The sequence below is a fragment of the Cyrtonyx montezumae genome, unplaced genomic scaffold (assembly GCF_038088225.1).
Source record: "Cyrtonyx montezumae isolate F1298 unplaced genomic scaffold, pur_monq_1.0 scaffold_8, whole genome shotgun sequence".
NCBI lineage: Eukaryota > Metazoa > Chordata > Aves > Galliformes > Odontophoridae > Cyrtonyx > Cyrtonyx montezumae.
This window is the reverse complement of record NW_027072089.1, coordinates 96,863,995-96,886,264: the sequence shown is the minus strand read 5'-3', so window position 1 is coordinate 96,886,264 and position 22,270 is coordinate 96,863,995. Positions and strand designations below refer to the sequence as shown.

General features: G+C 34.5%; 1 protein-coding gene across 1 annotated transcript in view; it reads right to left on the bottom strand.

Moving 5' to 3' along the window:
- Window positions 1–22,270, bottom strand: part of BBS9 (Bardet-Biedl syndrome 9) — a 278,937-nt gene that overhangs the window by 199,326 nt on the left and 57,341 nt on the right. The window contains exons 11-18 of the mRNA XM_065752711.1: window positions 21,800–21,876; window positions 18,960–19,013; window positions 16,557–16,659; window positions 15,591–15,695; window positions 8,934–9,074; window positions 6,865–6,960; window positions 1,243–1,415; window positions 91–243 (exon numbers count right to left, since the gene is read on the bottom strand). Coding sequence (XP_065608783.1) covers window positions 91–243; window positions 1,243–1,415; window positions 6,865–6,960; window positions 8,934–9,074; window positions 15,591–15,695; window positions 16,557–16,659; window positions 18,960–19,013; window positions 21,800–21,876 — 902 coding nt within the window. The remainder of the gene's footprint in view (window positions 1–90; window positions 244–1,242; window positions 1,416–6,864; window positions 6,961–8,933; window positions 9,075–15,590; window positions 15,696–16,556; window positions 16,660–18,959; window positions 19,014–21,799; window positions 21,877–22,270) is intronic.

Sequence of the window (22,270 nt, the reverse complement as noted above, 5' to 3'; positions counted from 1 at the left end):
CATAACCAGGAAAGAATAGCTTATATGCTTGAAGCTAAATCTTACCAACAAGATAAACAAAGATTAGGTTCATAATCAAGTTTTACTGACCTCTCTGAACGTTCCTTCTAGCAAGGTGTCCAGATGTTGAAGAGGAGCAGGAGTTTTATCTTTAAATCGTGTTAGCAATCGTCGCTCAATAGCTCTGAATTGTATGGCCCTTTCAGACAACAACTCCTGAAATTTTTCAGCATTCAAGCGTAGCTGCAATTTAAAAGTTTTCAAGAATTCAGATTAAGAGTCATATGCATTTCATAGGTTGTCACCCACTAGACCAAGCTGCCCAGGATGCCATCCGACCTGCCCTTAAACACCTTGAGAGACGGGGCATTCACAGTTTCTCTAAACAACCTGTTTCAGTGCCTTTCCATGCTAGAGTAAAAAGTTTCCTCCTAACATTTACTCTAAATCTCCCATCTTACAACAAGGTCACTCCAGAGCCTTCTTTTCTACACGCTGAACAAGTCCAGCTCTTTCAGCCTGTCTCCAGAGGAAAGGTGCTTCAGCCCTTTGACCATCCTTGTGGCCCTTTTCTTGAACCACTCCAACAGCTCTACATTTTTCTTGTGCTGGGGTGCCCCAGACTTGAATGCAGATGGGGCCTAACAACAGAGCAGGAGACAATCACTTCTCTCACTCTTTTGGCCACCCCTGTTTTTGCAGATCAGGATACAGCTGACCTTCTGAACTGCAAGAAGGCCAGCAGTTGTTAGAAGAAACATTCCAAGACACGCAGCTTTCAAGATACCTTATGACATATTACAGTGTCTCAACATAAGCAAAAAAAAATGTTTCCCAAATTTAGAAAATAGATTTTTAAAAATAAACAATCATACTCTTCTGTCAGTACATAATTATGAGGGGCATTAAAGCAAGCTAACAGAAAAAAGAAACACAACACAGGTTTTCTAGGAAGAGAAGGAAAAAGGGGACATCTCAGATAATACAGTTCCAAGCTTGCCAAAAAAGGGACGGAGCGTTAGATCCGTTAGAGTAAAAATACAACTCGTAATTTGAAAAAAAAAAGAAAAAAGAAAAAAAACATTGCTAGAAAAATTGTCATTATCTCAGATGCAACTTCATATTTTCTGAAAAACAAATTGTTACGTGTCTGTGATCACAGTTTTAAATGGATTGTTCTTAATAATAACAAATAATACTGAACTTGGAGAACAGTAGGTATTCATATGCTATGTAACATACCTCAAAATGCTGATCAATTAGTTCAAAGTATTCTTGTAGTGGAATTGAACCAGAAAAGGTACATGAAAAGTCTTTGCAATTTTGCTTTTTGAAATGTTCTTCCAGTCTACATGTTAATTCCTTTGTTATTAGCCAAAGGTCTTCTAATTGATCACTCTGGATTCTATAACGTTCTTTGAAAAGAACAAATACAAGATTAACAATGCATACATTTAAGCCATATACATATACTATGCAACAAAGATAACAATTCATAAACAAACTTCATAAATGCATTCAACGTCTGTTATAGAGATTTTCATAGAAAATGCATGTTCATTAGCATTAATTAAACTGCTGTCCTGTATCATAGGCCTGTTAATGAAACATGAATACCTATGAACTACCACAATAAGAAAGTGAGAATTAGTGGATGACATTAAGACCTGACAACAGGCTGCCTGAATTCTGCCATAACACAGCTGTATCAAGTTTTTCTGGAGGCTGAGGCTGGAGGCAAAGTTAGGCTCAATTCACTTTGTTCCATGAGAGAAGCACAGCATCCTCTGCAACTGATAACAGCTATAATAAACCAACTACATTCTACGTAAAATCTTGAATGCCTTTTGGAAACATAGTTCTTGAGTTCTTGGACAATATATTCACTAATATAACTTCTATTACATCCCTTCTTCATATATCTTTAATAGGAAACTGTTACTCATTCTGTAGTCACAGATAACAATACTCAGCTTTGTTAGTGCTACGCTTTACTCTAACAGCTAGTATTAAACAAAGTGCATTATCAATCCAACATACACTATAGTTTTGTTAACATGGCTTAGTGTAGATGTTAATACAATTGAAATAGAAAAGCACAAAGATCCAGATAGCATTCTCTGTCTCAACAAGTTCATTCAACTTCCCATTTTAGTGATTTTCAAATTATCAGGTTAATGGAATGAGATCTTATTACTGTTCAGTTTCTGCTCAATCTTTGTAATGTTCTCTTTTCAGATTTGTGGTAATAGTATCTTTTTTTTTCTATTTTTTTCTTTTTTGTCAGATACATTTTATAACAACAGTATTTTATTTCTTGGTATTATCTATTGATGCTATCCAAAGGGAAAGACAGAAATTCAACTATGAAGAAACAGAACTGTTGAGGTTTTTTGATACAAAATAATTTTTTTTCCAGTCTCATTAATAAGGATCATAGCAAATCTAGCAAAATTCTTTAGAAGTCAAATGCACTATTTAAAATTTTCTCAACATTAGTAATTCAAATTGTTTGACATTACCACTGGCATAATTCCCAGGATACACATTTCACTGAAAAGGGAATGACAAATTCTGTTTACAGTATAACAGGAAAGAAGCAAGTTTTATTTAAAAACATGTCTGTTAAAGAAAAGAACACCATCTGCTAAAGATAACATTCAACCTTATACCCATATTTTTAAATACTCTCAGCATAATTGCTAGACTTAGTTGGATGTATCACTGTACTTTGCCTTAAGTGATTTTTCTTAAGGGAAATTATCTCTGATGTTTTCATACCAAATCAACAGTCATACCATTTATCACTGACGTATCTAATACATTAATGGTTAAAATTGATAAAACTATTTCCTTCAAAATGCATATTTAGTTTCCATACATTGTTTGTTGGTCAATACAAACAAAATCTGATTTTATCATAATGTGAGTAATCATTTGCTTTACATGACCTTCCAGCACTCAAAAACAAAGATAAATTAGATTTAAAAACCATAGGAAAGTGAGAAGCCTTAGGTGTACTAAGTATCCGCTTTAACATACAGAAATAGAAAAGAAAAACTAGAGAAATAGCTGGGGTTCTGCTCCTCCTGTGCTTTTATAATTGTTCATTTATTTGTGTCAGACTTTTGTTAAAATAAGATTTCTTACAGAAAAATTACAATTGATTATTTTCAGAAATACTATCAAAAGGAAAAGCAGAAGACTCAGGAGCACTAATAGTTAATAGTGGCTTAAACATCACATGACAGCAGAGGGTACTAGTCCATCCTGCAATAAGCATGATTTGTTGCCTTGCCAGTAGCTTATCTGCAAGAAGCCTGGAAGATTCAGTTTGCTTCTCAGCTAGGAAGCCCTTAACACGAGAAAAAAAGCACCTTCAACTAGTAGTCAATTCTTTACACTTTGATTAAAATCAGTTTCAAACAAATTTCAACAACAATATTAAAACTTTACACAAGGCAAGCTTCATTTTAATTTCTAACTGAAAATGAACTTTATTTTCTTTACAGCAGTCATTTCTACAAGCTGAAGTAACATCTTCAGTTACTACACTGTTTAAAATAGATTAGTTAATATAATTAAAAACAAATGTGAATACAGATGTCATCCTTGTCTGCAGCTTCAGCAGTGAAACCCAATCCAACCTGGAGACTTTCACTTCTATGTGAAGCCTTTCCCATCCAGAACTTAAGGTCTATTCAAAAAGAAATATAGCAAAAATGTGTACATTGTCCAAGACTAACATCTTTCATAGAAAAAAATAAGAACAGATCTGTTCCAATTATTATTTTTTTTCCTCTGTCACTATTTGTCCACATGTACAATTTTCTTTTTGAAGAACCTTCCTACAATGATCATCCCCCACAGCTGCTTTTCCTAGAATCATAGAATCATAAGGGTTGGAAGGGACCTCAAGAGATCATCGAGTCCAACCCCCCTGCCAAAGCAGTTCCCTACACCAGATCACACAGGTAGGCGTCCAGGCAGGTCTTGAATATCTCCAGAGAAGGAGACTCCACAACCCCCCTGTGCGAGTAAAGAAGTTCTTGTGCACATTCGTGCAGAACCTCCTGTGCTGCAGTTTCTGGCCGTTCCCCCTTGTCCTGTCTCCACACACTGCTGAAAAGACTCTAGCCTCGCCACTTTGTCCCCCACACCTCAGATATTTATAAACCTGGATCAGGTCCCCTCTCAGTCTTTTCTCAAGGCTAAAGAGACCCAATTCACTTAGCCTTTCTTCATAGGGGAGATCCTCCAGGCCCTTCACCATCTTTGTGGCCCTGCACTGGACTCTTTCCAAGAGATCCCTGTCATTTTTGCACTGGGGAGCCCAGAACTGGACACAGTACTCCAGATGAGGCCTCACCAGGGCAGAGTAGAGAGGGAGGATCACCTCCCTTGACCTGCTGGCCACGCTCTTTTTAATGCATCCCAGAATGCCATTGGCCCTCCTGGCCACGAGAGCACTCTGCTGTCTCATGGTCGACCTGTCATCCACCAGGACATCCAGGTCCCTCTCTACAGAGCTCCTCTCCAGCAGCTCATCCCTCAGCCTGTACTGGTGCACGCAATTATTCCTCCCTAGGTGCAAGACTCTACACTTGATTTTGTTAAATTTCATCCGGTTTCTGACTGCCCAGCTCTCCAGCCTGTCCAGGTCTTGCTGAATGGCAGCACAGCCTTCAGGCGTGTCAGCCAATCCTTCCAACTTCATATCATCAGCAAACTTGCTGAGGGTTGCCACTATCCCCTCATCAAGGTCATTGATGAAGATGTTGAACAAGACAAGACTTTGTTGACAAGACTTTTATGAAATTAAAAACTCAGTGGTAGATTTAGGTAGAAAATAATACTACCACCCAATTAATACACAACTTCATTCACACTAGTTCTGTATAGGGTCTGCCTACTCAAGCACAGTAATTCCAATACCATAAAATTCTACCAAGGAATGTTTTTGTATTATGGATAGTCTCTGTTCACAAAAATACTCTTATTTATGCTTGTGTATCACATCTTTTACAAATAATTTTGTAAAAACATAGATTTACTTAAATAAGTGACCCCCATGCATTTCCCATGCTGAGAAATTCTGTAACCAGTTCAATATAACACATTTGTTAAATTCTGGAAACAGACCACTACATGGAAGTAGGCATCATATAACTCATTTGTTTTCTGAAGAATCCCAGACAAGAAAAATGAGCAGTCACACTAAGAGAAAAATAGTTATTTGAATCTCCTTTGTAAAGCGAACTTCACAAGTAAAACAGTGTGGGAAAGTTTATAGTAAGACTGCAAGCATCGTTCTTAGCTAGTGACTAAACAAACCTGATAGGAAAAACTTGAAGGTTGTATGAAGGAACTAAAAGTTATAGCCTCACTGAAAGTTAAAATATATTCATTACATAGATAGATTTGTCCTTTGCACAGTATCATCAGATTTAGCAATAAATCAAAAATATTCAAATGGCAATCCATAAAAAAAGTTACTTATATATCCTTTAAATTCTTTAGTTTCTAGAAATTATTGTTTTATATCTAGCCAGTTTAAACTTTTTTAAATGCAGTATTTAAGCAAATATTAAAACAAACTAACAATAACACAGCACACAAACAGTCCATACAAACTAACATAAATGCATTTGAACCTCAGAAATGTAAAGTGATTCTTGGTACAAAGAAAGGCCTGTAATAATTATTTTCCAGATGGTTTCTGTATGTAACACATTTGATTACATTATAAAGAGTATTAAATATTATCTCATAGCTTACAGCTGACACCATCGTCATTTATATAACCTATCATGAATACTACATTTTGAACACTGTGAGACAGATTATTTTTGTGTTGAAAGAAATTCAGATCAAACTAGACTCCAATTTTTCACTTACTCAAACTAGTTTTCATAAAGCATTCAAACAATGTTCCATTTGAACTCCCCACAATGTGTGGTTGGTATTTTAGCATTTCAATTTCTCAGTCTGAATCAAGAATTTGTGCTTTATTGGCACTGAAAATACTAAACACAACTGAACTGATTTGGTCCCCAGGTACACAACAAGGAAGTTTAGCAAGCTGAGTAGCAAGGCAAGACTGTAACTCTCCAAAATTAAAAGAACCAACTTATTTTATTTTTATTTTTATTTTTTACAAAGAGCACAAGCACACAGGTCATTGAAACATGATTACTTAATTCACAAACTGTCCTGTACAAGAGATGCTGGACAAGTTAACAGCATACCTACATATATCTTCATACATTCCATAAACATGGTAAAAAGTAGAGAATCAACATGGTTGAATCCATAGCCCTATATTTAGTGATATAGAGGTAATTAATGATATGGGCATTTACTTGATTCATTTACTATAAATATGGTCAGGTGCCTAATTAAAGCATTACTGAAAGTCAGTGTGCAGTGAGAAACCAGATGTGTAGTCCTTTTTACAAATTCCAGTAGATGGCTTCCTAACAGAGGTCATGAAATACATTAGAGGAAAAGAGGTAGGGTTGGTTGCTTGCTTGCTTTTCTACATGACCACAGTGGCAGTAATAATTCCTGATTTTAAATATTGCTAAAATAACAACAAAACAAAAAACAATTTCTCCAGTGATTGTACAGTATATTCTGAGAATGATTTTTGCTTCATTTCAAGGTTTTGTGACTACACTACCATTAGATACTTGACAGGGGATGTCAAGATATGACCTATTAACACTTTGAAGCTCCTGTGTAAATTCTCACACTATGATTAGTCATTTTTGTATGATTCTCAGTTTGCACATATAATAGATTAATCAGATAGTATCTATTATGTTTTACGTCTATTAACTTTTACATTTTAAAAGCACTTACGTGATGTTTTTGAAGCAAGAAGAGTGATTTTTGAACCCGTTAAGAACTGAAATCCCAGAACATTTGCCTGGTCATCCTCAGATGGATCAGCAAAGTCTAAAAGAGAAAATGAAATAACTGTCTGTTATTTAGCTTTCACATAAAACAAAAATCAAGCTACAGACAAGACCATATCAACCTTTACCTTTCCTATACTATTCATGCAATTTGAATTGCATGGCAGTGCTCCCCCTTCTGAGAAGTAAAGAATATCAGGAGTAGATTGGTATATATCCCCACTATTCAAGTGAAGTTGAGCTACACTGAGTTCTTACATGGAACTGGCTAGGCTTGGTAAACAAAAGAGTTTTCTCTGAGGTTCAGTCTGTGTCATCTAGTAAAAACTGTCTCTTGCACTGGACACAACACTGCAGGTCTCCCTTTATTAGACACTCACCCAAAAATCATCATGATAACATTTGAGTACCCTCTTATTTTAGCCCTCAGCAAACAGGACAACAAACAGCTAAATGACTAATTCTAATTAGTTACTCAGCAAAATCATGCACGCCAAAATTTCTGTTCAATCCATTAGACCACAACAACTTAAAAGGCTCTGTTTTAGATGTTAAGAACTACTTCAAGAACACTCTCCTACTAACTGCTCCCTAACAATAAGGTAAAAGAAGAAACAGAAGAGATACCATTTTTACTAAGGAATACACCAACATTTTCAAGTTTCTCCGAAGAACACATTATAAACAATATGCTTTATATTTCACCATCCTGTAGGACTGCCCCTCTGCTGCCATCTGTCACACAGCAACAAAATGTAACAGAATATTCTAAGGAAGGTTCAACCCCTCCTGCTTCACCACCAAGATCCACCTCTGACATCATGGCCAACATAATAAAACAAGAGGCACTGCTTTCACAGCAGCCCTTGTACTAAATAATCTTTCCAGAAACAGATGCAGCTCCACCTTAAAAACATTGCATTGAAGTTGTTGGCCCATACAGCACTCATCTCATTAGAAAACTGTTCCAGAACCTCAGTTCTCTGAAGTTCAGAACTTTAATCACTACCAGATTGAACTTATTCACTATCACATTGTAATCCTTGTTTATTCATTTTCATTCTTTTTTTTTTTTTTGCCAGTGTTTTATTCATCTAAATGAGTAATTCTCTTTCAATTCTCTCCTTCAAATCCCTAGGCAAATCTCATAGCCTTTTCTACACTTAAGAGTTTTAACTCACTTTCAGTATCAGCAACCAACATTCAATACCATATGATGGTGCATAGTTACTTCTTTGTTTGCAGCCTGGAACCATTCTGCCTAATCCATCCTAGGTTCTTAATGGTTTGCTTATTCTCATACAACATTGTACCACAGAGTACCAATCCTGGGATAACTGCCACCATTTCTATCTCTTCCAAAGCACAAGCACATAACTACAGTAGAATATTATTTATAATACTTAATTTAATTCATATTTTTCTAGTCCTATACAGCACCTAACTCCCTCTTCCTATTATTATATTACTCTTTCAAACATCATACATAACTCAGTTTTGCTTATCAGAAAATATTCCTAAAGTGTCAGTCTTTTTGGTCCAAGAAGACTAATGAAATGATCTACTAAGATCACCTCAAGACTAGTATATCAAGAATTTCCTAAATCTTTCTCTGAAGCAACTCTACTAATTTAAAACTTTGCTCTGCCCTGCTTCCTCTTCACATCACATGGCTACCCCCATAACCCTTCAAGAATGAATGCCCACATTCTCTCAGTTAAAACACTGCTGCTGCGTCTTGCATCAAATTATTTTCTGGATACATAAAAAGTAGATCTAATTTCCTAAATACAAAAAATCTTCAGTTGCTTTTTATTTTTATCAAATCAAAGTCAGATACACAAGGCTAGATTGATTACCTACCTTGATATGTTATTAGATAATTTCTTTCAAGATATACATTTTAAACCGTCTCATATTGGTTTTGTTATTTACTTCATACTTCTCACAAACAATTCCTGAGTTTCTAACACATCTCTTGTCAGAGGCATATTTTAAATTTTAAATACCTACCTGGAAAAATAGTGAGAAAACTGATGGGAGGTTTATTGGTATCAATAGTTAGCTTGTGGTTTGCTGATTTTGAAGGTTGAGCTGGAAAGCAAATTAACCGCAAAGGCAGCTTGAATTTACACTGGGCAATTTTTGGTATTCCTAAAGTGAAAAAACACATAGAATCATCTTTCATACCCATATTCTGAATAGAAGATATTTTATACTGCTGTCCTGGAGCGAATTACCACGTATTCATAATATAATTAAAGTATATCCTAAAACAGAAGCCACAAAATTTTTTAACTAACACTCCATGTAAAACACATTTAAACTAGAATACTTAATTCATCTTTCCAAGTGAATATTTATAAGTAAATGGGAGGTGAACATTATAACTCAAATCCACTGCATACCTGCATTCACACCAGTTAACATGCAATAAAGATTGGTAACATTTTGTTCAACCCTTTAAACAAACAATTCTATTTCAATGCAGAAGACAGCTGTATGTCTGTCCCTGATGCATTGAACAGAAAATTGAAACATGTATGTTTTCATCAGGAACACTCCCAAACTACCTCCTTTGTAAGAATATGCATAGTCTTAATTTTTGTTATTTTTATACAAAAACTGCACCCATTCTTCAAAGAAAAGTATCAAAAGCACTCTTTTTCTGACAAACAAGACAGAGGTGCAAATGTAACTTAAAAATCCCTACCCAAACTATAGACAGAAAAAATTAATGACCTGCAAACTAGCAATTAGAAATTGCCATTGCCCACTGTACCCTCTGTATGAGTAAATAATTTAAATCAACTTCCCCTTATTTTTCTTGGGTTATAAATTCCAATTTGTTGTTGTTGTTTTTTATTATTTTTTTTAATCAGAGTACTCACGACCGATTTGATAATAATATACTTCAAGCTGGTATTGCACAAACACTGCTGAACAGTAGCAGTCATTGTTATATAAGTGAATAACAAGAGCTAATTAAGGGGAGTGCCAACTCCAGTAAGCAGCCTTCATGGCATAAATGTAACATCTCAGAATTGCCATACTGTATACCTTTCCCAGATGAGACACAACTAATAATAGATCTGGATTTATTGAATAACAATCCTAATGAATCAGTTTAGCCCCTACTTGCTTAAATATTGAGTTATGACTCAGGGTTACATTAGATGGTATCATTCAACTCATAAAACATGTAATTTTATCAGAACAGTGCAAGAAGAGGACTTTTCAACACGAACAAACATATTCATTAGAATGAGTCAGATTTGTACAAATATAAGCATTATCTAAAATGGTTGGCACATCAGATGATGCACAGTATTTTCTATGTGAAAGATGAAAATGCTAGGGGCCATGAAATATGGAATGCTTGCTCTTCTGTTCAGACAGTCTGTGTGGTAATTTTGAGTGGGATGTTTTTGATGGAGCAGCTAATAAACATTATTTTGTTCAAGTAGAGATATCATTATAGAGACCTTACTGAAAATAGCACTAATATTGTAACAACAATCCCTCATTATTTCACAAAAAAATTAAAACACTAACCCCCAACACTCACTCCAGCAGAATTGAACACAATATACTGTCTTTAAACTTATTCTAATTTAATGTCATCGATCATACCAGGACAGAAGAATCATAAAACTAAAGGGTACACAGGCTGTCAGTCACGTAAGCTGAGGAGTCTACTATATAAAAAATAGCTTAGCTGTTTAACTGACATCTATAGCAACCTTTTTTACTGACATTCTTCTGTTTGTTTGCCACTTCACAGATCTCTTGCAAAGAAAAAGTACTGCAAGGATTTGTCTTGAGGAAAGAGAGGTTGTTACTAGAAAGCTGAGATTCACCCTGCTGGCTGTCAGTTAACAGTTCATTAGTTCTTCTGGCTGGCTAATAATGCCTCCAAGTAGCTAATTAGCAGATGCTTATTAAAAAAAAAAAAATCAGTGTAGAAACTGCAGAAAACACAAGTCCCAAAATTAGAATAACCCTAGGTTCCAAGGAAAATTCCTGAAAAATACTTGAAAATAAATCCACAACCTTTCAGAATGATTCACTGAAACATATCTTCACAGTCAAATGGAAAAAATAATTAAAATATTTTCTTGATGACAACATTATATAAACATCTTACTATTAAACTCAGAGACAACAGGAAAAATTTAGCAACAAAAGCAGCCAAAAAGGATTTTGAAATGTTTTAGTATTTAAATAATGTTCTTCTCATTTCAATGCAACTTCTCCTAGACAGCACATTAGGAGTCTGCCTCTCTGAAATATTGAAAAATCTTTCATAATTAAAATTAAAACTAAATTCAAATTAAAATGAAATCAAATAGTATCTGGCTATGGAGATTTCTAGTTGATGAGTTCAAAACAACCATGTACATAGGAAACCAAACCAAAGAACTTTAAGAAAATTTATCGCCACAGATTAATAATCTTACATTCAATTGAAATACAATGTTCATTAGGTCTGCAAGAGTAATTTTAAATGGTGGAAAGAAGAATCAAAATGGCAACAATTGTGGAAACAGAACTTCTTCAGTTGTTCAATACTAGCTCTAGTAATGGATTTCACTTCATTCAGAGCTGGATATATGTAATGATACACAATTTTAGTACGGTAATAATGAAAAAGAAAATAACTTGAAAAGAGCCTGAGTTGTTTTTTTGGTTTTTTTTTCAGATTACTCCTGCCGTATACAGAAGTAAAACTGAAAAGCAACAGAAATTTCGTAAAAGGTTAGCTCACAACAATAGTATTATTTGAAATAATTCATACTATGCACTTACAATCTAACAAAACAGTTACATACAAGTTTTCAAACTACTTTATTCAGTCTTAATCAGTCAATAACAAATCATCTGCACAGAGTAAAAAGAGAATTCAAGTTCAGATCTCTAATATAGAATGTTAAATACATAGAAAATCCATGCCTTCTCTGGTATTGATGAGTTTATTCCAGTGTACCTCACAGTAACCTAAACAAATTTTGCCAGGGAGATTCACTGTGCTCCACAGCATCTGAAAGGTTTCATATGGAGAACAAATTTCTTAAAAAAGATAATCTTCAGTTTTAGAAAGTCACCCTTTGAATTTATATACACCTATTTTAAATATTTTTTTATTCACTTTATTTTTACAGTATAGTTTTTTAATTACTTAAAAGAGCAAAAACGTACCATAGGGTGAAAGCTATTTTTCACAAAAGCACTTTATTGAGATGGTTAAAGAAACTATTTCTGGTAGAACCCCTCAAAAATGCAAAACCAAAGAGGAAGAGATCTGTTGACGCAGTTATCTACCTTTCCATTTCTCTTGGTGTGCTCACTGGAGCATCCATATTGAAAGACAAAACTTACACATACACACAATTAAGCATACTTATTTTTAAGAGAAAACTGCAAACTGAAGAAATACTTTGTTATCTCTAAATCCACAACAAACAACTTTATTTTCCCTCAGATGTGGGTGAATTTGTGTTTAATTATGTACATATTTCTTTGACTTAGTTTAATTATGTACATATTTCTTTGAGTTAGTAAGTGACTGTAACTATCCAATGCATGTACTCAACTACATTGCAAAACTATCTTCTCTTCTTTTTAGCCCATTTACATCTATCTATCACAATGAAATTTAAGTTTAGTACTGGTTGCACCAGTTGTAAAGTTGCCTTTAGATTTTTAGAAAATTAGATTTCTAAAAGGAATCAGAATGAATGGATGTTAGTGTCATCGCTCTCAGAGCTGTTCTATCCAAATAGCATAGAGTTAGCTACAAATCCTTAATGACTGTTTTAGTTTCCCCCCCAAATAAAAAAGCTGTAATTTGGCTACCCAATGAGTTCTTAGTGAAGGAATGAATAAATAGCTAGAAATACAATACTGAAGGACCATACAATTGTGTTTTCCATTTTTAATCTCAATGCATAAGGTATTTAATATATTGTAAAATCTCTATATGCTATATATGCTAAGTTGTGACATATTTCAGCAAATATCCTTACTAGATTGTCTTTTCCCATGAATATTTTTTCTTATTTCTATGTCTCATTTACTTTCAAATTTCTCCAATGTTCACACTTCTGTAGCACCATCTAACCAAGGAAAGCAGAAAAGCTTATAGAAATATTAGGTAATCTAATAGCTCACTTCCAGATCTGCCTTATTCAGTATATGCTCACTCATGAGACCATTCACATATGATTTTCCCATTCACTTACCTTCAGGATTGAGCTCTACCATTTAACCAGCAATAGCACAAAAGAGAAAAAATAAATAAAAAGAACCATAAGATGCTACTCTAATAAGAAAAGAAAATGTAATAACATGCTTAAAATAAATGATTCTTAAGTAGACAATACATAAAAACCTAGTACTAGCCAAAGGAAAAAATAAACAGACATGAGACCACATTCATCAATAGCACAATTCAATCCAGCTGAGTGACTCATATTAACATTCAGCTGTATGAATCCCACAGAGATGCACTTAAGACTGATTTGGCCACAAACATGGTATGTTAAAAAAGAAGAATAAGTCCCCATTCAGATAAAATAAAGTCACAAAGGCACTCAATTTTTGTGTACTAGCATATTTCTTAAGGATTTCTTTGCCTTGTACTAAACACTGCTTTTTTATGTAATTGAACAGAAATATTCCAGCTTAACAATTTAAATGAACATCCAAAATTTTAGCAAGATCTTAACATTTAAGCCCTTTTATTTAGAAGGTATATCAATTCTATCACTAAAGATTTTTATTATTATTATTTATTTTCTTCACTTATTTTGTTAGATGTCATGCCTTCTGGGGATTTTTTTAATTGTATATCAACAAACATATTTAAGATGGAAGGTTTCTTTACTTTCCTGCTTGCAAAATTGGTCCCAATAACTAAATACCAGAGGTGTAACTAATATCATCAGAATGAAATAATAATACATTCATTTAGAAATTAAAAAAAAAAACCACACTTAAACAACACTTCTAATCTTGGAAAGCAAAATCACAGACACAAAACCAGCAAAACACAAAGCATACTTTCAGAATCAGAGGATCCGAGATACTCAAGAGGAGACTACCTGTGCAGTTGCAGCTGTCTAAAGCCACATCACTTTAAATTGGACGCTTATGAAGTTACACAGCAAGTCATTCACAAGGCATAACCTGTCTGAGAGTCACAAAATAGGCAGATGGAATAGTACAAGCCATTTGTGTAGGCTCTCAAGAAAAAAGGAGGATTATCCTTTTCCTTCCCGTCCTCTGCCCACATCTTCATACCTAATCTAACAAGATAATCAAGTTCTTAAAAAAACATGAGCTTCTTTCTTGTCTAGGAGATAAACATTTTAATAGTTGACACACAACCTAGACTATTGTCATAAATACCATGTTTCAAGTGAGAAGCGATGCTTAAATAAAAGAGCATACATAGGATAATGTGCATTTCTTTGATGCTAGCTGACTCCATGTTACCCTCCCCTTAGTGCTGGCAGAGCTCTATGCTTGTGCAATGAGCCAAATCAGCAAATCTGGCTGAGTAATAATTTCTTATTGTATGAGCACAACATGGGAGGAGGAGCGGATACAAAGCCTAGCACTGCAAAGTGAAGAAAGAACAGAATGCTTAACCTGGTCTATGCTGCACTTAACTTGGAAGCCCTGCATAAATACAGTTTTTCATGTGGCCTAACACAGAGTCCCGAGGCTGAGTGTACTAAACTAAGTAAACTAGTTTTCAGTTACAGATAGCAAGGTAAATTTACATACTCTACCAACAGAATCATTGTAAAATAGAATGACTTAATTTCTATTCTTTTGAGTCACTTCATTTGTTTAGAATGAATATGTTGAGCTGCTGTTAAAAGGGAAGTGAGGAATAATCACTCCCAATGCTTATTTTCTTCCTGTGTAGGGAGGCAGTTATTGTCACGTTTGTTGGCAGCCCCAGAAGGCTGAACAGTCATAAAGATGTAATTAACTTCTCACTCCAAGAGGTGGTCCCTTAAAGAGCAGAACAGAAGCAAATTGATTAGGCAGGGGAAAAAGCTGGTAAAGCTGCTTCTTGAGCCATAAGATAATGATTTTACACATATAAAACTGTTGACATAACTTGATGATTTGACTAAATAAATAAATAAATGACAATGAGATTCTGAACAGTCCCAGCTCTCTCTTTTCCTTCTATGGGAGATGCTCTAAGACCCTAAATATTTTTGTTGCCCTTCACTGGATTTTCTCTAGAAGTTCCCTGTCTTTCTTGAACTCAGGGGCCCAGAACTCGACAGAATATTCCAGATGTAGCCTCACCAAAGCAGAGCAGAGAGGAAGGATCTCCTCCTTTGACCTGATGTCCATAGTCTTTTTAATGCACCCCAGAATACCATTGGCTATTTTGGCCACAAGGACATACTGCTGGCTCGTATCCACCGAGACCCCTAAGTTGTTCTTCTGCAGAGCCCCTTTTCCAGCAGGTCAGCCCATAACCTGTACTGATGCATGCAGCTATTCCTCTCTACATTTCCTCTTGCTGTCTGGTACGTGATTATTTCTTCTATTATTATCTGCCTTTAAATCTTTTCAAGAGAAAGCTCACAAGAAACACATAAAGAAAAGACCTTAAAAAAATTGTAATCTTTAGAGGCTTACCTGTTGGTGCATTGCATGAAAACACACAATTTCCTTCTAATTCTGACGGAGGAAAATTTCCCTTCAAAAAGACAGACAGGACTACAGTTTCAGATGACCCTGGTTCTAAAAAATTAGAAAAAAAAATTTAAAAACCCCTACAAAATTAAATCAAATAATAGAAGCATCCACATGAAAGCAACACAAGTTTCAGCATTTCAAAAAATGGACCATGAAATTAGGATAGTCATTTTCATTCATTCACCTTTATCCAATCCCTTAACAAATTACAATCAAGTTAGAAAACTCCATAGCAAATTTATTTTATATGGCAATTTTAGTATCCTACAAAGCAATCAGCCCTTTGTTCCTGTCACACGTTAAGGAAATGTAAGAACTGTACTTTCAGATTAGAACAGGAGTCAGTTATGCTCCCTTTCAACAGTGCAAGTAATACACATTTCAGTCCAAAACAGGTCCCAGCTGAGGCAGCAGGACACACTTCTCCATTCTTCAGCCCCATTTACAAAGCTTCTTCAAAGCTATCCTACCTGGAATTTTATTGGAAGAATCACCAAATGTTAATAAGTTGTGCTAGGCTGGCAAACAGCTCAAGCTTTCTGTCTCTGCTTTGATTCACCAATGCCATTCTACATAGACAGAATTGCCAGCAAAAGAAAATTCCCCCAGTAAAAATATCAGATAATAAACTGATTTTCTCTCTCCATCATTAAACTGTCACCCTGCCTCTTCTCACCTTCCACATATCATACTGTAAATCATGGAAGCAACTCCATTCCTATACACTTTTTTGTCATCCTCTGTAAACAGAAGAAAGATGCTGCAGTGTACATAAGGTATATTTGTAACTGCCTGCACTGCAGTTATCTGCAATGATTCACTTGATAGAGGCTTAACTACTGCTTTCAAACATCCTCAGAAAATGTAATATGATACCATAGCTGTAGCAGTATTACAATAACTTACCTAAATCATTAAAGATGAACTGGTCACAGGTCACTGCTAATGGAGCTTGTACACATACTGCCAGGTATGGTTTCTGGGCAGTCACTCTGCTCTGTATTGTTACCTAGAGCAAGTAAAACAGAATTATTTAAATCAAACAAGAAACTGATTTCAGTATAGCAGAAAACTAACACAACAACATAAAAAGAAAAAAGACTATACAACCCTGCAACAACTTCTTCAGCAATTTTTAATTACTTCAAGTTTCAACCACAGAAACAATTTTTACAATTCTTATTTACTCACGAACGAGAAAAAAGAAAACAATAATAGCATGCAGTAAAAAACAAAAAATGCAGCAAAAAGCTTTTTCGCATTCTTAGTAACTTTAACCAAAGGAAATCTAATGACAAATTCCTAGTTATAATGTGTTAACATTTTGCAAACTTCATTTACATTTATTTTACTGTAAAAAAATGTTTCTTTCAGATAACTAAAGCAAAATAAATAAATAAATGAAAGCAAAGCTAATCTAAGAAATTATTTCCTCTAACTACTGAGAACAGTTAACAGTTTTCTGAATAATTTCAGAGTTAAGTTTCGTACAATCTGTTTCATATGGTATCACATAAAACTAGGAAGGATCACATGGAGCTCTGTACATACATCAAGTAAACAGCTCCACTTTCTGAAAACAGAATTTTCATAAAAGAAACAGTAAAGAAGAAATCAATAGACTTGCAGTTCTTATGAAAAATACACCAAATACATACAGACACGAGACTGCACATCTCAGAAAATTTCTGATTAAGACAGTGACATTTGAAGTTACTGCAAAACTTTATAACAGTAAATAACTTTAAAACGAAATAATGTTCTTCACAAATTGCTTTTGGAGATTATCTGCTCTTTGCCTCAGCCCCAAAAGAGGGGCATACAGTTTTAAAAAGCCGTTCTTGCCCTCAGCTCTGAACTGTTTCAGATCCAATGTAATTCAATGAATGCAGCTGTGTAAACCCACTTGCATTACCTTTAAGCCAACAAGCTGGGCAATGCCAGATCTGCTGACTGCAACCACAAAAAATTCAACGCAAGCTAATTGTCTGACTATTTATCAACTTTCAAAAGCAGCTACTATACCCAAATTGGTCATTTCAAATGTAATTTAGGCAATACCTACACATTTTCCAGTGGGAGCACCAAGTGTAATACATATGGTTATTTTACGAAGTCAGATCTTCAACAGCCTCTTTAAGGCATGAAAGGGCTATAAACCACACAGAGTTGCCAACATACTCCGTGCTGTGACCCTCTGTCTGACTACATCTTTCCTACCTAAATCCCAATCCTCCAAATGAGTCAAGGCATTCAACTACAGTTCAAGAGCCTGCTCAATTCTGTTTGGCTTTCTGATGCATATAGAAACCTGAAGTGAAAAGAATCCACTTTTACTGTACATTTTGCCAAAAGCATCTAGTTTCATTAATTTTTTTTCTGAAGGAACTGCACTTTGTGGTTTGATAAATTCATACTTATCTGAAGACTATTTACATTATGTATTTTAAGGTAGCCCTATATTCACAAATAGGCTAATCAGCTGCCAAATACAATTCAGTGGAACTGTTGAGTTTTCATAGCAAAACCAACACTGACTTGATCAGAACTAAGTTTTTATCCTTCCTCATATTATAATTTGAAAATGAAGAGAAAGATGCTGAGCTAAGTACAATCAAGATACATTTACGTAAGGAAGTTCTCTTCAATAACTAGCTCAGTTAAACTCTAAACTTTTCACTCAAGTCAGAACTTCTCAAAAACAAACCCCCAGTATTCTTCCATTAGTAATCCTATAAGAGCTTCTCAAATTCAAAAAATAAAAATATCCCAAGCAATACTGAGAAGCAACTACACTTGCACACACACACGTTTGTACAAACACTCACACTTTGTTATAACCAGAGGTAACAGTCCTCAGGGAAGAGAGCAATTATGTCAATTTTCAGGTTGTCCTGGCTATTTTTGTGCTAACAAAAGTTGTAAAATTGTTTTTACAAATGAAAGTCTACTCTTGCTTATTGACAACTAAAAAGGCAGCTGGAAGTCACAATCCTTGTGTTTTGAGCAAATAAATATTTATCTGCTTCTTATTATTTCTAAAACAACTTCCTTTCACTCCAGTATTTTTTTTCTCTTTTTGTGATAGCTTCTTGATAAATCTATCACAAATAAAAATACATACACTTCTAACTTCAACAGAATTCTTGCAAGGTTAACACGTGTCATATGAGGGAAAAGAGAAATATGTACACAGAAGCATTTCAAATTCTACTCATTTCCATAATATAAGTGAAATACACAGAAAGCACTACAAGTTCTCTAAAATTAGTCACTACTATTTGCTACGGTTTGAGTTAGGCATAGTACCTTTACTGTGACTGATGGTACTACCTCTGCTTTTACCTCACTGTCAATGGCTTGCTGGGAAGAAAAAGATGAAAACAGTAAATTCAGTATTACACATGAACGAGTGAACACAATAAATGTAATATTACTTTCCTATCATCAATTCAGTAAACAAGGAATTAACTGTAAAGGACTTATCATTCTGATGACAGACTAAATACACAAAATACATTTCCAAGCTCGTGAAAACATAAAGCCTGTTTGAAATTGCCTGCAAAAAGGATAGCAAAAGTTCATGAATATTGTTTATATAAGGAACTAATACACTATGAAGTATATATGAATATTTGAAACTATTTTGCTTGGAATGTTTCTTTTTTCTGTGTATTTATTTAAATTTTGGAAATTCCTCCTGTTACTTATTAGGGAAACATGGCTTCTGATCTACCAATGTATTATATACATATCATAGCATGTATTACAAAATCATAGCATACAGCATGCAATCCTATAATCATAAATATATTTTGTACTTCAAAAGAAATTGTCAGACATTTGTTACTCATGCTTATTTCTATTTCATTAGGTAATTTCATCTAATGCAAAATTCATCTTGGCACTGCAGTCTGTTTTAATAGCTTGTTTTATGCACAGATTTAATTCTGCAGCAGCGCCATGTCAACAGTTTAAGAAGTTTTCCTACTTGTTTAAACCAGTTTGTTTTAAAGAAATACCTCACTTCTGCTGTAATACCAAATTCCCAGCATGAATTTATTCTCTCGTGATGGGAGCAATGTTTTCAAAATGATAACAGTAATAAATCTGATGTGGTTTATCTGTTCACTTTTTCACCTTAAAATGGCAATATAAACTTCACATATGCAACGCTCCTAAGAAATCAGGAAGGTGGCAGGTTCTCTCTGTGTTCTAGAAGTAGGAATTTCATTTGTGCATTGTATACTTTTCTTCATTGTAAAAACTCAGAGACTTTCATGTTGGGTTAGACTACTGGCTTATCAAGTGAACCAACTCTGACAGTTACCTGTGATTGATCCTAAAACAATAGCATGAATGCCAAGAGACTGATCCTTGTCCTGGTATACTGTATTCATACCATAAAATAAACAGTTGTGACTTCCTGAATCAGAGGCTGCACTTCGAAGATCACATTAAATACTCTGCTCCTACCAGTTCACAGTTTAAATCTCTTCACATGAGAGAAATAGTATTTGCAAGCTTGTAGAAGGCCTAAAATTGTTCTCACATTTGCTTTACTCATCCTTGTCTATGACAAGTCTTAATATTTTTTTCATTTATAAATGGTTACTGAAGGAGTATCCAGAAAACTCTTCAGTACAAGAAACTAAGATATAATAAATAAAGATTTAAGGTTGTAGTTCATTCAGTGTATTGAGTTACTCATATCCAAAGCAGACCACCTGCATCTGGAAGGTTGGGCAAATGAGTACATTATAGCATTCTGCAGGCCTGACAATCTTAAGTCTTGAAAGATTATGACAGTTAGCCAATATCATGTCTCACTGACTTTTTTCTCACCAACTAATCTTTTCCACAGGCAAGTGCTAGGCCATATTATAAAGACGTCTCTATCAAATAATAGCAACAGCAGCAGTAGTAATAGACTTTAAATATAGCTATCAAATAGACTTCTAAAAGTATTAAAAAGCAATTCCTTGTGTATTTTTAAAATGGTAGATAGTCATGAAAATTGTTTCTGCAGAAATCAGTGTCTAGAAACAATCAGTTACTTATTTTATGGTGCAATGACCATTTCCTGAAAAGCTCACGTGAAAAACTTTAACCAACAATATAAACTCTCCTAAATTTGTATATCAATAAATTCTAGCTAGGCTACTACACCAGATAATAGTGAATGACACATTGCCAGAGATTACGTGTTACAATGCATCACTGAGTGACAGCAGATTGTATCTTTAAAAGATCCAGAGGGTGACTACTACTACTACTACTGTTCCCCCCCATTATTAACTGCTTCAACAGTTCTCAATAATTCAAAATTATTCCAGATTCTAAGAAAATTTTTCATCACTTACTTTTGCTTAGCCAAGAATCGTAAAAGTCACCAAAAAGATAAAGTAATTTAATTACTCAAATTAAAATGACCAACAGAAACAGGTTTTTAATAGACAACTGGACACTATGCAGAAGCACAGTTCCATAAATATAAACAAATAAACAGTAATCTCTATTTCAGATGTTTCAGCTATTTTTATAAAGATCTAAGGCTTATGCTGTATCATAAGCTGTGAAATAGATCAGAAACAAGTGCAAAAGACAACATTACCTCAAACAGCAAGCATGAGTGCAAGCAGTCTTAAATGGTATATTTCTTCATTAAAGTATGAATAACATGTGATTGCTCGTGCATTTTAAGTATTAAATTTATAAACATGATGGCTATGATATACACAATTCTCTTACAAAAAATACCTCACATTTCATTGCTGTTTTCAAACCTAAGAAGTGGAAGTATACAACTTACATCCACTTACCCTACAGGCAGCTGTGAACTATAATAACCTAGTATATCATGTTATTTTATTATTTATATAGCACATTAGATAAATATCTATAGTTATTGACTTATTTTCTCATTACTTTTACTTCTCTCACCCAATGATCTGATTTGTAATAGGAAAATCTGACAGAACTCTACAGCATCAGAAAGTCATCTCTAATCATCTGCTATAAAGCAAGTTAACATCCATTAACAACACATTTGCAAATACAGAGAAGCATGTCAGATAGCACTGCTTGCAAATAGGAGCAAAAAAGGCTTGCCAAAAAGGGTTGTCATTTATTTTTATACATGTACATACAGATTCTGCATCCAAGTCTGGTGAAACTTCTGCAGTGACAATTAGATCTCTGTGTTTTTCAGACTGGGGCAAAATATCTGAAAGAAAACAAGATAAAAATCAATAAGCTCTCCTTCGACAAATATACACCTACATTTCTAAACACACTGTCAACAATGCCTGAATAAAGGAAGCACCAGGGTTTTTGGTTGTTTTTTTTTTGTTTGTTTTGTTTTTTAAGATTTCTATAGACAGCCTAAGCCTGGATTATATTCTAGATTTATGATTTATGGATTTAAAAAAATAGATTTATATATACTCAAGACAGGATTTTACTCATGCTATCTATGATCTTCAGCAGTCCCAGGAAAACTATATGTCCTTGGTTTTGCTCCCCCCGCCCTCCACACAGACAGTTACATACAACAGTACACCATAAAGTACAATAGTACACAATAAAGTATCCTGTCCTCAAAATACACACATCTCACA